This window comes from Saccopteryx leptura, chromosome 4 (assembly GCF_036850995.1).
Source record: "Saccopteryx leptura isolate mSacLep1 chromosome 4, mSacLep1_pri_phased_curated, whole genome shotgun sequence".
Lineage (NCBI taxonomy): Eukaryota > Metazoa > Chordata > Mammalia > Chiroptera > Emballonuridae > Saccopteryx > Saccopteryx leptura.
In genome coordinates, this window is record NC_089506.1 from 12,322,285 (window position 1) to 12,341,978 (window position 19,694).

At 45.6% G+C, this 19,694-nt stretch overlaps 1 protein-coding gene and 1 long non-coding RNA gene across 4 annotated transcripts; one reads left to right on the forward strand and one right to left on the reverse strand.

Annotated features, from left to right (window-relative positions):
* Window positions 1-1,519: 1,519 nt before the first annotated feature.
* On the reverse strand, window positions 1,520-5,197 carry LOC136402611 (uncharacterized). Of its 3 annotated transcripts, none has more exons than XR_010751009.1 (3): window positions 3,582-4,860; window positions 2,016-2,128; window positions 1,520-1,794 (listed from the first exon to the last, which is right to left on the reverse strand). It is a non-coding gene; the product is annotated as an uncharacterized lncRNA (long non-coding RNA). The 3 variants fall into 3 exon arrangements; XR_010751010.1 differs by lacking the exon at window positions 1,520-1,794 and having other exon boundaries at window positions 1,853-2,128; window positions 3,582-3,820; window positions 3,947-4,860; XR_010751008.1 differs by lacking the exon at window positions 1,520-1,794 and adding an exon at window positions 4,882-5,197 and having other exon boundaries at window positions 1,861-2,128; window positions 3,582-4,529.
* A 249-nt stretch (window positions 5,198-5,446) lies between these two features.
* Window positions 5,447-12,000, forward strand: ING2 (inhibitor of growth family member 2). Its single transcript, XM_066380139.1, has 2 exons — window positions 5,447-6,072; window positions 11,179-12,000. Exons 1-2 carry the CDS (start codon window positions 5,898-5,900, stop codon window positions 11,847-11,849), a joined length of 846 nt encoding a protein of 281 aa, XP_066236236.1. The 5' UTR covers window positions 5,447-5,897; the 3' UTR covers window positions 11,850-12,000.
* Window positions 12,001-19,694: the final 7,694 nt, after the last annotated feature.

Genomic DNA, 19,694 nt, shown 5'->3' on the forward strand with positions numbered 1-19,694 from the left:
AGCGACCATGGGATCATTTCAATGATTCCATGCTCAAGCCAGTGACCCCACACTCAAGCTGGTGAGCCTGCCCTCAATCCAGTGACCTTGGGGTTTCAAAGAAGGTAAGAGGTCAAAACTTCAATTGCACATGGCTTGGCTATTTCAAGATGCTAGGCTATTGTTGGATTCACTACTTGTAAAAAACATTTTAAGGTAAGAGAGCTCACTAAGATAAAGGGGTATCTCCACTGATAGATTGTGTTGGCATCTCTTATCATTTAGAGATCTAGTCATTACAGTCTTTGTATAGGTTGAACAATTTATATCTATTCAATTTTGGACAAATTCTGAAGTTCACCAGCAAAATTAGACAAGAGTTTGAACTTTGAACATATCTTTCTTCCCTAAATTTTAAACCCTTGCCCTTGGTTTTAAGAAACATAATTGCATAATTCAAACTCCTTCAATATTGTGACCTAGTTCCCCCTCTCAATGTTATAAATGGCTCATGTAACTATGGTAACCACCTAGGGAAAACTGAATGTTTTTATGGTCAGCAATATGCAAAGTATACCATATGTGCTTATTTTTTTCTCTCTGGGATAACTGAAGTAGATAATGTTTTTCTAGGTTATGGAAATGTTATTATACTGAATTTTCTCTTGACCACAGTCCCAGTCATTCAGTTCCTTCATTAAAATGTGTTGGGATCATATTTGGTTGTTAGTAGTCATTCTAAATGCGGAACAGCACTTATAAACCACAGTAGGATTATATGTACCAATTTTAAATCTGTGCTGTCTACCTGATAAACTAAACGTGCAGGCTGACATGTACAGGCTGATTTCTAATATTCTATTGTGAACCTTGTATTTTCTTAACTTTGTCATTTAGTCCTAGCCAGTGCTTCCTTAAAGCAGAAACCTAAAATGAAGTTACATTTGGGGGGGTATACGTACTTAGATACTGTGAAGAATTATCTTCAGATTGTAATGATTTTTAAAAAGCTTCATTTTAGCTCTATTTTCTGTTACCCCTCTACAATTAGTGTATACTTACGCAATAACACAAGACATGCTTTATAACTGACCTTGGGGAAATGCTGACTGTAATTTCTTTTTAGTTGCTTATTGTACTAAGGAATTGATTTGAAAGATTTAGTTTTTGGTTTTGGTTATTTTTTCGGTACAATTTAAAATGCTTCATGGACCTTCTAAAACAAATTATACTCTAATACAAAGTCCTAGATTTTTAAGGATTTATTTAGTTGCATTAGGTACAATTACATGTCTACAGTGGGCTATGAGTTGACCTTTTAATATGTAGATTTTGTTTAAACTGATTTTCTTGAATTTTTCTATATTTTTAACCATGCTTTTCAACTATCCAAATATCTTTCTTAGAAAACCATTGGTATCTACTTAGAAAAGACCTTACTAATTAAATGCAAAGTGTGGAACTAGATTGGGTCCTGCTGAAAAACCAAGAGTAAAAAGATACTAATGAGACAATAGACAAATTTGAATTGTCTGGATATTATAGTAATATTTTTGATGAGATAATGATATTGTAATGTATTTATTTATTTATTTTTGACAGACAGACAGGAAGGGCGAGAGATGAGAAGCATCAATTCTTCGTTGCGGCACCTTATTGTTCATTGATTGCTTTCTCATACGTGGCTTTGGTGGGGGGGCTACAGCAGAGACATTGACCCCTTGCTGAAGCCGGCAACCTTGGGGTTTCAAACCTAGGTCCTCCACGTCCCAGTCTGAAGCTCTATCCACTGTGCCACCACCTGGTCAGGCAATACTGTAATGGTTTTAAGTTATCCTTTCATATTTGAAATACTGACAGATAATAACCCAGCATGGGTAATGGGGTCATAGATGAAATAATATTGACCATATTGATAAATGTTCCAAGGCAGGTTAACAGTTTATTAGGACTTATTATACTATTACCTCTACTTTTGTGTTTCCTTAAAATTAAAAAGTGAACAAAGTAACTGATTTCAAAGTGGCTTGACTCACACAGTAGTCTCCTGTTCTCAGGAGATGTCTTTAGGAGCTCTTCAAAACTAATTGCTTGTAGTTTTCAGTCCGAGTTTGAAGTTGGTGCTTTGTCCTCTCAATGGAAGTAAGGGCTGCAGGACAGAGGGTTAGAGAAATAAGCATGTGCTACCAGGGACTTCGCCAAGTAACTGGTTCAGAAACTGAAGGTAACCCCAGACACTTCTGATTTGGAGATTTAAGTTATTTATATATTTTTAGGGTTTCTTTATGGTAGAAAACATATTAAATGAGGAGCCCTGAGGAGCCACTGCGCCACCTCACCCACAGGTGTTGTAAAGTACCAAAAGCTACAGAATTGATATTAATATTTTAAGAGGCTTAAAGAACATTTTATTAATTTGGGTTAAGGTGTGCAGAGAAATTTTGTGAATAATCTCTGTACTGTGTGATTGGCATAAAACCAGGATGGCCCTTGGCATTGTATTGTAAATGCAAAGGGAAGGAAAACATGGATTCCCAGACATTCCACCACACCTGTGGGGAAAGGGGTGAATGGCTAGCCAGGTGCAGGAAGAGAAAAGCCAAAATATACCTTTTCTTATAGTAATGAGCCATTTGCGGGCATTTGTCCCCACCGAAACTACCTCTCCCATATGAATGCATATAGTTAATGTGTGTGACTCTGGACAAAAAGATGGAGGATAAACATTAGAAAATATAGGAATGTCTTTTAATATGTAAAGAGACATCTTTCTACCATTGTGTTGACTTGTAAATTTTGTTTTCTCCAAAATGATGTATGGCTTGCAAATTGAACATGGTCCTATCATGTTAAAGGGCATATGACTATAACCAATAGTGGTAAAGGGCACCTAACTGCAATTTTTGCTTCTGTACATTCCGCTTGCAAAACTATAAAACTAAGTAGAACAAAGGGCCGGCGTGCTCTCCCTCAGATTTCTATAGGAGTTGCCGCCGCTTGGCCAAGCTAGACAATAAAGCTTTGGTGTGGAATCGACGGATTTTGATCGTGTCTTCTTCAATGTTCCGAGTCCCTCCGGATTAGGCTTAACATTAAAGAGCAAATAAGATGCCTTTTATTCTTTATTCATCAGAATAAATATCAATTAACTTTGATGTTGCAGAGAACTGAAACTTTTTTTTTTGAGAACTGAAACTTTTAAATAATGCATTTAACAGAATAAGGGAACCTAATGTAAAGAGCCCCCAAATTTACAGGTAAGTAATGACTGAGAAGACTAGGGCATGATTCATAACCAAGGTCAAAAGTTGAGTTCAGGGAGTATGGTTTTTTTCCCCATGCAGGTACATACTGCTACAAAGTATGCTTTAAAAGTATGGCAGAAATAAACCAAACCTTCGATTACCTTTTATCAATTAATATAGAAAGAAAAACACCTCTGAAATAATTCACACACATACATATTGCCATCCTAGGATGTTCTTTATAGGTTTAGATCAACACAAGCTGAAAAAAAAATATTTGCTTGGTTTGCTTCCTTTCTGCCCACTCAACAGTTATGTGAAAATAGCGCTATAGAAGGTCCCCATTGCCATACGCACCCCTCGTTCTCTTATCTTGCTTTGGGGTCCTGGAGGGAGCGCTCTTCAGTACTTGGCATCATTGCCTTTTCTCACTTCTCGTTTCTGGACACGTGTCTCGTCTGCCTGGGTTTCACTCCTCAGGCTGAATAAAACGCACAGGTGCATTCACTGTCTAACCGGAATCAATAAAAAAACAAACACCAGAAACAAGGCAGCTTGCAGGATTTGGGGCCCTGAAATAAAGACCCGATTCAAATCTAGGAGTAAACAAAGACAGCAGGGTTTAGATAAAAAACAGATCTCAATTACTAACAGCGACTGGGTTTTCACAAGACCTGACTGCCTACTCTGAAAGCCTGCAAAGAATGACAATAAACCCATACCCGTTCTCAAAAGTACAATGCAGTGTACCGTCTGGGGCGGCTGATCTTCGAAGGTGACCCTCCAAGTGTCACAGAATAACGCAAGGCAGTCTGCACGCCCTGCGCAGCAGATACCGTTACCCAGACGTCGCGTTTCCTGGAGCGCTTGGGGTTGAAAACGGAAATTTCCTCTCAGTCGAGGTCTAGATTTCTCCTTCCATGTTAACGGTTCCTTGGGAGGAACGGCTGCTTCCAAAGCGCGCTCCCTAGGTCGCCCTACAGCCGTGCCACCGCCGTGAAAACCCGGAACGGGCCACCCACTCGCGCGGTCTTTACTTAACTCGCAGGGACTGCTCGCAGCAGGGTCTGTTCACAGACGTGCCTGTAAAACGACCCGGGTGTTGGTTCTACTTCCATCCGCGTCACACACACTATCTCACTGAGAGCCCACCCGGAATGCAAACGAGCTCAGCCTTTCCGTTCCCGCTGCACAGAACCTCACGCGGGCGGCGATCGCGTGGTTCGGGTCCTGGGCCTGATGCCGGTCCGGCTTCGCTCCCGTCTCCACGGCCTGGCTCCGCGCCGGCCCGTCACGGGCTTCGGTCTTAGGGTGAAAGAACAGGAAAAGGTGTCGGTGTGCCCCTCTCTCGCCGCCGGCGAGCTCTCGCCGACGTTCAATGCGTAAACCTTCTGCCCACGCGATTTGGGAAAAAACAAAAGGGGGTTTTAAAGGTTATGTCCCGGCCAAACACATCCCGGGGGCAGACGCCGCCGGAACTCAACCGGGTTCTGCAGAGCCGGAGGGCGGACGGAACCCGGGCACCGGGAGACAGCACGCTGCCGCCAGGCGATTTAAAAAGTGGGCGGACCGCAGGGGAAAGAAGACGCAAGGGGCCGCGGAGGCCCCGCCCACCTCGCCGCCCCGTGAGCCCGGAGGCTGCGGCGGGGAGACGCACCGTGGCGGGGGGAAGCCCCGAGCCCGAGCGCAGCTCCGAGGCGGTGTCCCGGCGAGCGGCGACGGCCCGGCGGGAACACGGCCGCGGCGCATCCCGGGAGCCGCGCGCGCTGCACGCTGGGGCGGGTAGTCCCCTCAGGCCTCACTCCCTCCAGGCTGCAGCGAAAATCGGCCGCCTGCGGCTCCTTTTAAGGCTCGCGAGGGGCCGCGCTAGATCCACTGATGGGGGAAAGTCGAGGACAGCAGACCGAGGGCACCAAGCCGAGTTTCCCCATCCCTGCGGGAAGGGCGGAAGGAAGGAGTCCGCCACCTTCCCCATCAAGTTCCATTCGGACACCTGGCAGAGAGGTGGCCCCGTCAGGGAGTTCTTCTCCTTTAAGAGGGGGCGGGGCACAGCCTGCCGTTTGGTCGGGCCAAGAGTTGACAGGCCAATCGCCGGGGCGGCGGAGGGAAGGCGGGAGAATGCGAACCCTTTGGTAGGGCGGTAGAGGCGGGCCCCCAGCCTTATTAGGAGTGAGTCCTGCGCAGGCGCAGCGGCGGCCGCAGGCGGAGGGGCGGGGACAGTCCAGTGAGAGTCTCTCCGACAGGCTCGGAGGGTAATTGGGAGAAAAGGGGACAGCGAAGGGCTTGTCATGGAGATCCGAGCTACGAGGCAGCATTGGTAGCATCAGGGAACTCCGAGGGGGACAGGAAGTGTCAACGCCCGGGACCCCGGCGCCAGCTCCGCTAGGAGGATCCCCGCTGCTCTAGTCCTGGGGAGGGAGGGCAAAAAGGAGGGAGCCCTGATCTCGCCCCGCCCCTGGGCTTGTTACCGCGGGGGCGGGGAGTGAGGGCTTCTTTTGGGGGGAGTGGAGATCGGGGGACTCGGCTGTGCCCTCTTGAGCGGCGGCCGGTGTCCCCGCGGCGCCGGGCTGCGGAGCCGAGGAGCCGCGGCGGCCGTGGCTGTTGCATGTGTGGCCGCTGGATGCGGAGGCGGCGGCGGCGGCGACGGCGAGGAGCAGCGGCGGCGGCGGCAGGATGTTAGGGCAGCAGCAGCAGCAGCAACTCTACTCGTCGGCGGCGATCCTAACCGGGGAGCGGAGCCGGCTCCTCACCTGCTACGTGCAGGACTACCTCGAGTGTGTAGAGTCGCTGCCCCACGACATGCAGAGGAACGTGTCCGTGCTGCGAGAGCTGGACAACAAATATCAAGGTAGGCGGCCGCGGGGCTGCCTTGCGGCTCCTCCTCTCCCCGGGGTCGCTCGGAGCCTGCCCGAGGAAGTGACACTTTCCTTTTCTCCTTTGACAGTCTCCTCGAGTGCACCGAGGGGGTCTGCTGCGGGGCCGGGGAGAGGGACGGGAGGCCGGGCTCGCGGCCCTCCCTTCCGCTGCTGCGGTCGGGGAGGACTTCGGTGGGGGGTCTCAAGGCTGGAGATGGGGGCTGCTCATCAGCCCCCGCTGCAGACCCCGCGGCTGCAGCTGGCGTGGAGGGGAATCAGCCATTTTAAGTAGCAAGCATTTGTTTCGGCGCTGGCTTGCCCCGTGCCGCAGACCCTTCTGCCCAGACGACGGAGCGTGCAGCCGGGCGGGGGGTTGTTAGGAGTGAGTGGCCGGGCTCCCGCTGGTCCCGGGGCTGGACTTCCCGCTGCCCCTAGGCCCCCACCCCCTGAGAGCATATGCATTGGAACGTGCGGGGGGAGGGGGCGAGAGGACCGCGAAGGCGGACTCCGAGGAGGTCCCTCCCTCTGCTCTCTGGCTCCCGGCTCGGGAATCGGGGAGTCCGTTCTCCTCTGCCGCCCCAGAGAGAGTTCCCCGGACCGCAGCCTTCTCCCGGCTCCTTCAGCCAAGTGGTTAAAAGGGGATGGGTCCCCGCGGGTGGAGGTAGAGGGGTGTGTGTGTCGGGGAGGGCCCCCAGTTCCTGGGGGCGTGGCCTCAGGGCATGACGTAGACATGGGAGGGGCGCGAGCACGCGCTCCCTCCCGCCTCGAAAATGGCTGGTCGCTGGAAGGCTTGGGCGGGCCTCGGACCCATTCGTAACTATACTAAGTCCGGCCTTAGCACAGTCAGTGCAAGGGTTTGAGACATGTCTGCTGCGATATTTCGACTCTTTTCCAATCACTCAGTTGTGACGAAGACACCTTAATGGGGAGCGTCGCCGACTCTGGCACCGCCTAGGTTCCGGACCTTGTGTCACTTCCGGGCCCCAGGAGGAAGTAGGTGGTTGACTGGGCAACCGCCTGGCGTCCCTTAACCCCTCCCTCCTCCACCAAGTTTAAGTGATGAGGCAAAAACCACCCTTTGTGGTCGGACCCGTGGAGCTAGGGCAGGGAACCAGCCTTTCTTACAGAGCGTATCATTTGTCATCGACTACTGGTGGACCCTTCAGCTACTAGGACGGGAGAAGTTTAAATGGGGAGCCGTTGTGCTTTTAATAACCCTGAATCAAGGAACAGACAGACCTTGGATATAATATAGAAACAGCCATACGGACTTTAAAGAAATAACTTATTGTACCCATTCCCAGTATTTTTAGATAGGTTGTTAATCTAATGAGGTAGTCTCTCATGAACCCACTTCTGGGTGACATTTTCTGGCCCTTAGCATGTTAGGATACTCTGTTTTCAAATCTATAATTAATTTCTGCCTTCTGAATCCGTGATTGATAGACTCATCTCTGTTGTGGGGGAAGAGAATAAATAATGATTACTGAGTCGTTCACTGTGTCAGGTCCAGAACATTATCTCATTTCATCCTCACCATCACCCTATGAAGTAAAAAATTCATTTGACAGATAAATTAAAATTTACAAGTAATTTAACTTCTCCAGTAAGTGGGGAATGTTTGACCATAGCCTCACTACTTCAGGTACCAGGCTTGTTTTTAAACAATGTTAACTTTTTATTTTTTTCAAAGAAAGGTTCTCCAAAGGTAGACATGGGGTGTGTATACCCACAGTACATGCATTGTAACCTAAAAAGGGTACATATATGCGTAAGACTTGTATAGTTGCTATTTTTAGTTTTTCAGTTAATTCTGAAGTTAGTACAGCTTGTAGGTTTTTACATTTCTATAAAGACACATACCTATGTTTGCCTTCACAAAAGTTAAGCTATTTCTCATTTGAATTGGGGAGGGACCGTTTGTTACAGGAAAATCTATTTTGACCATCTAGAATTGTCATAAGTAGATCTGGTAACATGAGACACAGTATTAGGCCTTAAAAGATTGAGAGATTATAGAAACTTTCAGCTCTGTTGAGATTGTGGTTAGTTTCAGGATTCATATAAAAACAACGATCTAGTTTTCACTCTGCACATGCTTGCTAAGTTCAGCTTTCAGTTATATATATATTAGCTTTAAATACTTGTGCATTCTTAGAATTCATGTTTTTATTTCTTTGCTAGTTTTAAAGTATTTTCTGATATTGGATCTAATACTGCAATATTTAGTGATAAAAATTACATAAGCAGTCAAATTTCTTTCCTACCTATTTGAAACACTTTAGAAATTACCGAGTAACCTTAAAAACTTAAAAAATAGAGAAATGAAGAAAATTTTACAGTTGAATGAAGTATTTGTTATGGAATATGGTTATTTGAGAACCTCAATTTTCCAGTATTTTTGTTCATAATTTTCTGGGTAAACAACGTTTGAACTAAAGTACTTAATTTCAAGTGCCTTCCTTTCAGCTTAGTAGAAAATGCTTAAATGTTGGAGCCAGACATATATATTTGGCAGAATTCAAAGTATAGAGTAGTTGTTATCTCTTGAGCTTCATTTCCTTTATGTATAGAAATGATGGCTTCTCATGGGGTCGCTATGGGCATATGATGAGAAAATATCACAGCAGGGTCTCAGTAAGTGTTTGTTTCCTTTTTTCCTTTTGTAATTAAGGTGTCTTAAAAATGTGAATTGTGTATCTCATGTATTAGTATCAATGTGTTGGCATGGTATCATATAATTAGCTACTAAATCCTGATTATTAGATAAAGAATATTTGAAATACAGTTTCCCTTGTTTTATTTATTTATTTTTTTGGCATTAAAATTTTGTGTGTTTTGGTCGTGGTGGTGGAGTATATAATTTCCTTATATTTCCTGAAGGGGAGGAAAGTTCTTAAGAAATCCACTTACATATCTAGGTGGGCAAATGAGCTATATTTGACCTTTGTTTAAAAATATGCTGTAGGTGTGAGTACGTTCAAATATGTAGTGCCACTTTGTATGTATTTGAGGTTAAACAGTTGTACATCACTTTTGAGTACCTACAATTTCCAGGGAGGAGCTAATTCATGGGAGTTGTGTTGAATACTTTCTGTGTATTACTTTACTTGAAGATAGCTCCTATGTCTGTATTTTACTCATCTACCATTTCTGTTCTTTTTTTTTTTTTCTGAAGTGAGAAATAGGGAGGCAGAGAGACAAACTCCTGCATGCACCCGACCAGGATCCACAGGCATGCCCACTAGGGGGCGATGCTTGGCCCATCTGGGGTGTTGCTCCATTTCAATAGGAGCCATTCTAGCGCCTGAGGCAGAGACCATGGAGCCATCCTCAGCTCCCAGGCCAACTTTGCTCCAATGGAGCCTTGGCTGTGGGAGGGGAAGAGAGAGATAGAAAGGGAAGGGGAAGGGTGGAGAAGCAGATGGGTGCTTCTCCTGTGTGCCCTGGCTGGGAATCGAACCCCGGACATCCACATGCCAGGCGGACGCTCAACCACTGAGCCACTGGCCAGGGCCCGTTTCTGTTCTTATCATTAGAATAATCATATTGGAATATAAAACAGTGGTTAGCCTTGTGATATGGTAAATTAGAGGTAATTTTTTGTTTCTCCACCTTTAGTAAGACACTTTTAAGTACTGTAATGTTAAATCTTGTAAGGACCAAAGATAGAACAGATTTGAACAAAAATTAAATTTATATACATTTTGGTGATAACTGGAACTATATTTTCAGATTTTTATATACCTTCTATGACTCAACTATTTTTAATTGATTTAAATGTGTTCCAAATGCTATACAATACCTTCTGGTAAATCAGAGTTCAAAAAACTTAGAACCGACTGCTGAGTGATCTACAAAAGTGTACTGACCCAGTGCTGACTTGGCTGGAATTCTCCTAGTGGCTTAGTCAGTTGAGGCCAGAACACATGAACCTAAACCTGCTCTGGAAATAGTCTGGATTTCAGAATCATCTCTCATGTGGTAAAATAGAAGAGCCATTAAAACTAATAGGATGAGATGCTAAAGGCTACTTCTGTTTGCCTGAAGAAAGTCCAGGGGTAGGATGTGAAAGTAAAGGTGTAGTATCCCTCGAGTCATGCATGTCATTGACTGAACGGTAAATCCTGTAAAGGCAGTTGGACAGTAATCTGTATCCTAATCCTTGAATTTCTTTAAGTTTTACAGCTGGAGTCAGGCATGTAAATTTTTTTTTAATTTATTCATTTTAGAGAGGAGAGGGAGAGAGAGAGGAGAGACAGAGAGAGAGAAGGGGGGAGGAGCTGGAAGCATCAACTCCCATATGTGCCTTGACCAGGCAAGCCCAGGGTTTCGAACCGGCGACCTCAGCATTTCCAGGTGGACGCTTTATCCACTGCGCCACCACAGGTCAGGCCATGGCACGTAAATTTTATATACATGATTGTTTTAAAGTTCAAATGAAGTAGGCAGTATGGCACTAGATGGATTCTGAAGTAGCAGTGAGCCTGCCCACATAAAATGCTTTTGATTATTAATTATCCATACATCTCTTTTTAAATATAAGTTAATGAGTATTAGAGTTTTGTGTTCTTCCTTTTTATTAGGTTACTTTTAAATATACTTTCATATTGATAACATATGGTCTTTTTTTGTTTTCTGAAGTGAGAAGCAGGGAAGCAGAGACAGATTCCCCCATGCACCCAACTAGAATCCATCCAGAAAGTCCACTAGGGGGCGATGCTCTGCCCATCTGGATGGTTGCTTCCTTGTGGCCGGAGCCATCCCCAGCGCCTGGGCCATCTTTGCTCCAATGGAGCCTTGGCTGTGGGAGGGGAAGAGAGAGACAGAGAGAAAAGGGGGGGGGGGGTGGAGAAGCAGATAGGTGCTTCTCCTGTGTGCCCTGGCTGGGAATCGAACCCAGGACATCCATACACCCTGCCGAGCTCTACCACTGAGCAAAACGACCAGGGCAACATATGGTCTTTGTATGGGAAATACACACATACTAAAGAAGAGTATGGTCTTGTAGTTTTCTAACTTTTCTAACTCTGTGAAAGATAACTAGAAAAATGCTATTTGTGCTAGCGTGCAGTAACATTCTGCTTATTCTTTTTCAGAAACATTAAAGGAAATTGATGATGTCTATGAAAAATATAAGAAAGAAGATGATTCAAACCAGAAAAAACGCCTACAGCAGCATCTCCAGAGAGCATTAATCAATAGTCAAGAATTGGGAGATGAAAAAATTCAGGTTGTCACACAAATGCTTGAATTGGTGGAAAATCGGGCAAGGCAAATGGAGCTACATTCACAATGTTTTCAAGATACTGCTGAAAGTGAACGAGCCTCAGATAAAGCAAAAATGGATTCCAGCCAACCAGAAAGATCTTCAAGGAGACCCCGAAGACAGCGGACCAGTGAAAGCCGAGATTTATGTCACATGACTAATGGCATTGAAGACTGTGATGATCAGCCACCTAAAGAAAAGAAATCCAAGTCAGCCAAGAAAAAGAAACGCTCCAAAGCCAAGCAGGAAAGGGAAGCTTCACCTGTTGAGTTTGCAATAGATCCCAATGAACCTACATACTGTTTATGTAACCAAGTGTCTTACGGGGAGATGATCGGATGTGATAATGAACAGTGTCCAATTGAGTGGTTTCACTTTTCATGTGTTTCACTTACCTATAAACCAAAGGGGAAATGGTATTGCCCAAAGTGCAGGGGAGATAATGAGAAAACAATGGACAAAAGTACTGAAAAGACAAAAAAGGATAGAAGATCGAGGTAGTAAAGGCCATCCACATTTTAAAGGGTTATTTGTCTTTTATATAATTCTTTCAGAATTTACTTTCAGAAAATGTTTTAGGATAAATGCATAAGACTATGCAATAATTTTTAATCATTAGTATTAATGGTGAATTAAAAGTTGTTGTACTTTGTCTGTGACCTTAATTTTCTGCACTGAATTACCAAATATTTTAAACCAGGTGGTCTTTAGATCCCCTGATGAAAAAGGCAGGGAATAGAGAGAGGGTGGTGTGAACATTATAAAACTTCACAAACCATGCCTATTTCATTTTCACTTAAAATGCGATGCTATTTTCTGGGTTAACACCAAAGTTCTACATGCTTACATAATTTATATGAAGTGGGAGTGCTCTGCAAGCATTAAAATTATTGTGGGTAATTTAAAATATGAACACTATATACCATTTAGAGCTTCTTTCTCCCTAGACCCATTTATACATATACCTGTTCATCTCTAGTCTTCCCAGAATTAAAGAAACTAGAGAGAATAATTTGGGATTCCATGTGGAATAATGTGCTCTTATTAGAGTATTTGCTGCTGTCTTTTCATTAGTAGCATTTTGATACACTGTCACTAGCCTATTTGTAAAGGCCTTGCTGCTGCTCCGTAGACACATCTAATCTAGTGATTAATAAGGGAGTTTTGTTTTGTTTTAATTGGGATAGGTAAGAGTAGTCAGAATACAAAAAAAAAATGTTGCCATTTGCTTATATTGGCAAAAATGTGGGTTATGTAATATCATGGGTCAAGGTGGAGCAATGGAAAAAAATACATCTTTAATATTTTCTGCATTGACCCACTGCTGGAATGCCTAGACACAGGTCTACCACTAGGAAAAGGGCATATACTAGTCTCTAAATATTACCTTTATGTCAAACAGCTTAAATAATATTGCTAGTGGCTATAGTTGATCCTGTCCCAATCAGTGATTATATATCTTAAGCAGGGAGTGTATTTACTTTCTTAACTTTCTGGTATTGGTGCTGGTTGATGTCTTCACGTTTAATGAACTAATTTCATTATAACAATGCAATTAATAATGTATTTGTAAGTTGAATTTTTCAAAATCCTAATATTTTTAAAGGTAAGCATCTTGATGGATGTATATCCATATATTCAGAGAATTTTGGGGGGCGGCAGCAGACTGACTAATCTTTTCAGGGGTCTCAAACTCGCGGGCCGCATGCGGCCGCCGAACAATTTTGTGTGGCCCGCAGACTAATCCACGAAGTTCAAAATATTTTGGATAAAATTAAGTAAGCCCGTGGATTAGTCTGCGGGCTGCACAAAATTGTTCGGCGGGCCGCGAGTTTGAGACCCCTGCTTTAAATCTATTGTGTAACATACTTTTTATTCCTCATTTCTTCCTAATCTGATGATCTTGATTCTTTTTGATTAACATGTGAAGAATTCTGTCTGCTTGTTTGGAAAAAAATAATTGCTTTTTTCTCTTCTAGCCCTCCTGTGTGACTTTGAGGCCTGTCATTTCACCTTGGCTGGGTGTCAGGGTTTTTATGTGTATGTAATATGAGGTTGACTTAAATATCCCCAGCGTTCTTTTGAAATATACAGTATTTTCACTGTAGTGAGGATTTTAATAATTCAGTGACTTGGTTTTCTCTTGCATTAATTTTGTCCTTCATTCTGAGGTATAACACTTTAAAAGCAAGCTTAGAAACAGGTAAATGCACAATATCTAATTAACTTCTGTCCTAAGGATATTTTGATGGATGACTGAAGTTTATTATTTCTTGAGCAAGGATATTAGACAGCATGATTAAGAATTCATTTTATTGTAACTAGTTAAGTTAGAAAATTCTAATCTCTTGAAACTATAGCATTTCGTCTTAGTAATTACACCCTTGTTACCAGTATAGAGCTATTGACCTGACACTGTTAAAAATATGAGTGTGTGCAAAGCCCCCAAAAGCTTTCGGATGTGACTTACATTGAAGTCAACACTTCTTCATGCATAAATTTGGTTCAACATATCAGCAAATAATGAGCTTACAAATAGAAGTGCCCACATTTGGGGTAGTCCTGACCGGAAAGCAGCTGTGGGGTACCTGAGACGGGTGCTGTCTTTAGACAATGTTGGAAACAGTTTTGTTTTCATTAATTTATTTTTGTTTTTTTTTATACCACATAGGAAATGGAAGTCTTAAGTTTGCATAACATAACGGATTTTTTTTTATGTATGATAGATTTCATAATTCATATCATGCTTACCAACGCATACTCTGTGCCAGTGGTTCCCAAGCAGACCTCACAAGGGAGTTACCTCAGGAGCCTCAGAACACACTGGTACCTGTGTCCTACCCCGAGCAGTTGTGATCTGATTCATTTAAAATGTGGCTTAAGTATTAGAGTTCTTAAAGGGTCCCCAGGTAATTCTAACGTATGGAAATATTGTAGAACCGACTGCCAGAGTATGGGAATTTGATCCTGTTGAAAACGTCAGGTGGATTCTCTACATCCAGATTTGTGTGACAGATGTAAATGCTGGTACATTCGGGAGAGTTTGTCGCCTGCAACCAGCAGTTCCACGGCCAACACCTGGAGACTCAATCCATGAGTGCTGCTTTGTACTAGACACTGCTAAGCAGTGGTGGTTTCAAAAGAAGAAAAAGTCCCTGCTTGGGGACCGTACACTCTAGTGGGCGAGTCAGTTATCTATAATGTAGGGAACTGTCCGTGCTAACAGGAAAGCCCAGCACAGTCAAGATAGCAAATGAATGCAAAGAGGTCATTCTCAATTACGGTGATTAAAGGAGGCTTCTCTAAGGAAGGGCTCTTTGAGCTGAGACCAGGAAGAAACCGGGAAATGAGGCAGGCAAAGACTTACGGCGGGAGGGGTAGAAGGAGCCCCTCAGTTTGACTTAAGCAAAGCATTTGACACCGTGTGGAAGGGGCTAGAAAATGTTGGCTCTTGGAAGCCACGGTAGAATTTTGGAAAGGGTATGGGTCTAAAGATCACTCCGGATACGGCGGGAGCCTTGGGAAAATAGGTTTTGGCGACTCGGAAGTCTGCACCGTACATATCGATGGCCTACCCTAGGGTAGTGGAGACGCGCCGAGTGGTGGGCAGCCTACCCGAGGGGAGTGGAGACGCGCTGAGTGGTGGGCCCCCTGCCCGAGGGGAGTGGAGACGCGCCGAGTGGTGGGCAGCCTACCCGAGGGGAGTGGAGACGCGCCGAGTGGTGGGCCCCCTGCCCGAGGGGAGTGGAGACGCGCTGAGTGGTGGGCCCCCTACCCGAGGGTAGTGGAGACGCGCTGAGTGGTGGGCCCCCTGCCCGAGGGGAGTGGAGACGCGCCGAGTGGTGGGCCCCCTGCCCGAGGGGAGTGGAGACGCGCCGAGTGGTGGGCCCCCTGCCCGAGGGGAGTGGAGACGCGCCGAGTGGTGGGCGGCCTACCCGAGGGGAGTGGAGACGCGCCGGGTGGTGGGCGGCCTACCCGAGGGTAGTGGAGACGCGCCGGGTGGTGGGCGGCCTACCCGAGGGGAGTGGAGACGCGCCGGGTGGTGGGCGGCCTGCCCGAGGGTAGTGGAGACGCGCCGGGTGGTGGGCAGCCTACCCGAGGGGAGTGGAGACGCGCTGAGTGGTGGGCCCCCTGCCCGAGGGGAGTGGAGACGCGCTGAGCGCGGAGTGGTGGGCCCCCTGCCCGAGGGTAGTGGAGACGCGCTGAGTGGTGGGCGGCCTACCCGAGGGGAGTGGAGACGCGCCGAGTGGTGGGCCCCCTGCCCGAGGGGAGTGGAGACGCGCCGAGTGGTGGGCAGCCTACCGGAGGGGAGTGGAGACGCGCCGAGTGGTGGGCCCCCTGCCCGAGGGGAGTGGAGACGCGCCGAGTGGTGGGCGGCCTACCCGAGGGGAGTGGAGACGCGCCGGGTGGTGGGCGGCCTACCCGAGGGGAGTGGAGACGCGCCGAGTGGTGGGCGGCCTACCCGAGGGTAGTGGAGACGCGCCGGGTGGTGGGCGGCCTACCCGAGGGGAGTGGAGACGCGCCGGGTGGTGGGCGGCCTGCCCGAGGGTAGTGGAGACGCGCCGGGTGGTGGGCGGCCTACCCGAGGGGAGTGGAGACGCGCCGAGTGGTGGGCCCCCTGCCCGAGGGGAGTGGAGACGCGCCGAGTGGTGGGCCCCCTGCCCGAGGGTAGTGGAGACGCGCTGAGACCCGAGGGTAGTGGAGACGCGCTGAGACCCTAGGGTAGAGGAGACGCGCTGAGTGGTGGGACTGCCCGTGCTGCAATGTCCGTCCCAGGACTGGGAAGCACAAAGATGACAAGGTGACTTAGGTTTCTGGCTTGAGGGGGAAAAAATCAAGGTTTTTGTTCGCACAGTTGAGATGCCTGATGGGGTTTTTTGTGGGATCTGGCATGGGGGTGGGCTGAGGCTGGGGGTCGGAACAGAAGATAAGCATTTCTGAGCTAGCCTGTGGTGGGGTTTAAAGTCATGTGACTAAAATTCCTCCTGTAAGTAGAGTAGTGCTTTTCAAATTTTAATATACATGAGTCACCTTTTTCTTTTTTAGACTTCATTTTATTGATTTTGCGGGGGTGGGGGGGCAGGCAGAGAGAGAGACAGAAACATTGATCTGTTTCTGTATGTACCCTGACTGGGGATCCAACCAGCAACCTTCTGCGTATCCGGATGATGTTCTAACCAGCCAGGCTCTCCGGCCAGGGCGAGTCACCTGGTTTGTTAACAGTGCAGATTAATCAGGTCTGGCATGGGGCCTGAGGTGCTACATTTCTAACCAGCTCCTCAGTGCTGCTGAGGCTGCTGGTTTAGGGACCCACATTTCCAGTACCAACCACGTAGATCCAGAAAGGGCCTTGTGACCCTACAGCATTTAAAATGGGGAGGAGCCAGGAATTGAGTCTTCAAGATCTCTCAGGGAGGCAAAGAAGAAAAAGGTGCACATCAGAAACAAAAGTGAAGACAGTTTCTAGAAGAGGGATCTCTCAAGTTTAATTCAGTTAGAGGAGTACTGCGAATTAACTGCGAGATCGTGGGGATTGTTAAATTTAATGGGTTGCACGTTCAGGGGATGAAAGACTGGTTGCAGTGGATTGGGAACAGAAAGGGATTAAAGTAGAGTCAGCAATTCTGGACAAGTCGAGTTTTGATGTATAGGGGGTAAGTGGGGTAGGTGAGCTAAGGAAAGGTTGTAGTTTATTAAGGAGATTAATACAGCACGGTTCTCTACTGATTGGACTATTGCATTAGAAGTGGACAAATTAATGTAGGAGTGGATTATTGTAGGAGTGAAATCTGAGTAGGAAGGACAAGTGAGAACTAGGACTCATGACAGGTTAGTCTCAACAGGCACAGGGTCAGTTCCAGTTCATGTGTCAAAAGGGAAGATATTTTTACTCATTCAAATATTTATTGCTCAGCTATTATTTACAAGGCACTGTTTTAGGTATTGTGGGTAAAGCAGCGACTAAAACAAAAGTCTGTAGCCTTGTGCTTGGTTTCTGGAGTGAATGGGTGTAAATACAGAGAGCTTGCTAAATTTGGTATTGAGAGAATGAGATCACTCTCTTCTAATAGCTTCCCCTTTCCCAGGGAAGGGCTGGGCCCGGGGTGGCCTGTTGGAAGACTCTGGGAGGTGAGAGGTGTGTGTGAACTCTTGCTTAGAGTAGCCAAGTGAATGGAAGAGAAATGCCAGTCAGAACTTTGGGTCAGCTGGAGTCTAGAGTCATAATTTCAAATGAACCGATAACTTATTCTGTTGCCTGGGTGTAGGCATGATGAGAGTACAAATTCTCTTAAATTTTCAAAACTTCTACAGGAAGCCAGAAAAACTGCAGCTCCCTGTTCTTTTTATATGTCCCGGTGGGGGCTTCCTTGAAGAGATCGGTCCTCACTCGCCCCACTGAGATGCAGGGGAGTCTGTCTTTAAGAGCAGTTGGTATAAATGAGCCACACAGCTCTTCATCCCTGACAGTCTGACGTCATTCGAATCTGCTTTCAGTATAAGTTGTCTGGGAATGACCTTTACTATTGTTCCTGAACTCTGCACATCAAGAAGCCGAAGCTCTTTGGTCCTGTCCCAAGTCAATGTGAGGGTCTGCTCCGGACCAGAATTCCAGAGCCGTGAACTTCTCGGGGACCACAGTTAGATCACTTGTCCTTGGCCCGTGGTTGGTTCAGCTGTGAAAATCCTGAAAATGTTATTTATTCATGTCCCTTCATGTTAATCAGTCAGAGGAAAGAGTTCTAGTCACAAAGTTACTAACGGGAGAGTTTATAAAATAACAGCTTTTAATTCGTGTGTGGTAATGACTTTAAAGCAGTGTTTTCTAAACTTAAGACTGAACCATCTTGATGGATTTTTGACATTTACATATAGCGTTCTAATTTTATATTTGAAAGCGGTGCTTACTTAATACTTTTCTTTGTATGATGACTGTTTGATGTCAATTTATTTTGAAAAGGAAGCATATCGTTTTGGTAAGTGGAAAATTGGTATCACTTTTTGTGAATAGATAACCTAAAAATGGAATGAAAGCAAAGCAGTGTTATTAAATTCCACCTGTGCAGTATTGCCTATGAAAACTTAGCTTAAATTTTACCCTTCCTTTATTAAAAGGTGTGGGTAGCTCAGCTAGTTAGAGCATCGTCCGGATACACCGAGGTTGCGGGTTTGATTCCAAGTCAGGGCACCTACAGGAATCAGCCAGTGAATGCATGCATAAGTGAAGCAACAAATCAGTGTTTCTCTCTCTCTCTGTCTGTCTCTTTCCCTTCCTCTCTAAAATCAGTAAGTGTTTAAAAATATTTAAAAAAATAAAAGGCATGATTAGAAAATAATATTAGGTAAGGGTGAAGAAAACAGCACATTTCGTCTTGCTGCATGATGTACTCAGAATGATTTGAAGAGGTTCTGGGCATGACTACCTTCTTGGTCGGGGGAACACTTTCAGCTACAGAAGGTTAATCACGGCCTTTTCTCGACTCTCAGTATAAAACAGAAATACTAACATCTTAATTTAAAGGCGTTTATCTAGCTACATGCAGATAGAAAGTGCTTCTTTTTAAAGGTTGCTGTAAAGACCCCAAGGTATGGACCAGCGTCATATGCGTCAGCATTAGAGTAACTGACATTAGCCCGGCCCCCCAGGAATCTCAATAGGTACCTGTTTCTTAATCTCGGGATAAGCACTGCAATCTCTTCTTTGGGAGTTGAGTGAGATTTCTGGGCAGACTTGCCTACGGTCGCTTTTGGGGCCTAGCCTTCCAGCCCTGAAAAATCTCTTAGGACCTTCTAGACAACTCCCTCAGCTACCCACTTATTAGTAGACTCTCGATTTAGCAGTCTCCATTATTTATAAAATTTCAGTTCCCTTTCGAGTTGGGTAGTACCAGGCCCACGCCTGTCATAAACATGGAAGGAACGAGATCTTTGGTATAGCAGTGTATTTTGGTATGTTGAGTAGCTGTGCACCTATATGCACTAAAGTAGCCTTGTACATTTTTATCTTCTCGAGTAAAAATCGTCCTAAGTAGTTCCCTCCAATCCCATGTAGCATACGGTAGGACATAAACAAAGATTGAAGGTCTTCGTTCTCTGACTGGGCGCTGGGTGAATTTAATAGACAACAATATCCTTCAGTCTCTCACCAGGATAGAAGACTATTTAGTACCTCCCTACTCACCTCAGGCTGGTGTTTAATATAATTTGGCTGCTTTTAATGATGATCGTTCTTCCTTGCTTCTAAAACCGCCTGCCTCTTAGCTTGCATTTCTCTTTCAGTTGATTGTGTTGGAAAAGCATTCAGTCAGCTTTGCATCCAGCTTCAAAAAACAAATGGATTATGAGAGA

Excerpts from the sequence above, each read along its gene's own strand:
- ING2 (XM_066380139.1), top strand. The coding sequence starts at position 5,898 with ATGTTAGGGCAGCAGCAGCAGCAGCAACTCTACTCGTCGGCGGCGATC. Across the intron at positions 6,073-11,178 it reads GCTGGACAACAAATATCAAG|AAACATTAAAGGAAATTGAT; the intron begins GTAGGCGGCCGC and ends ATTCTTTTTCAG.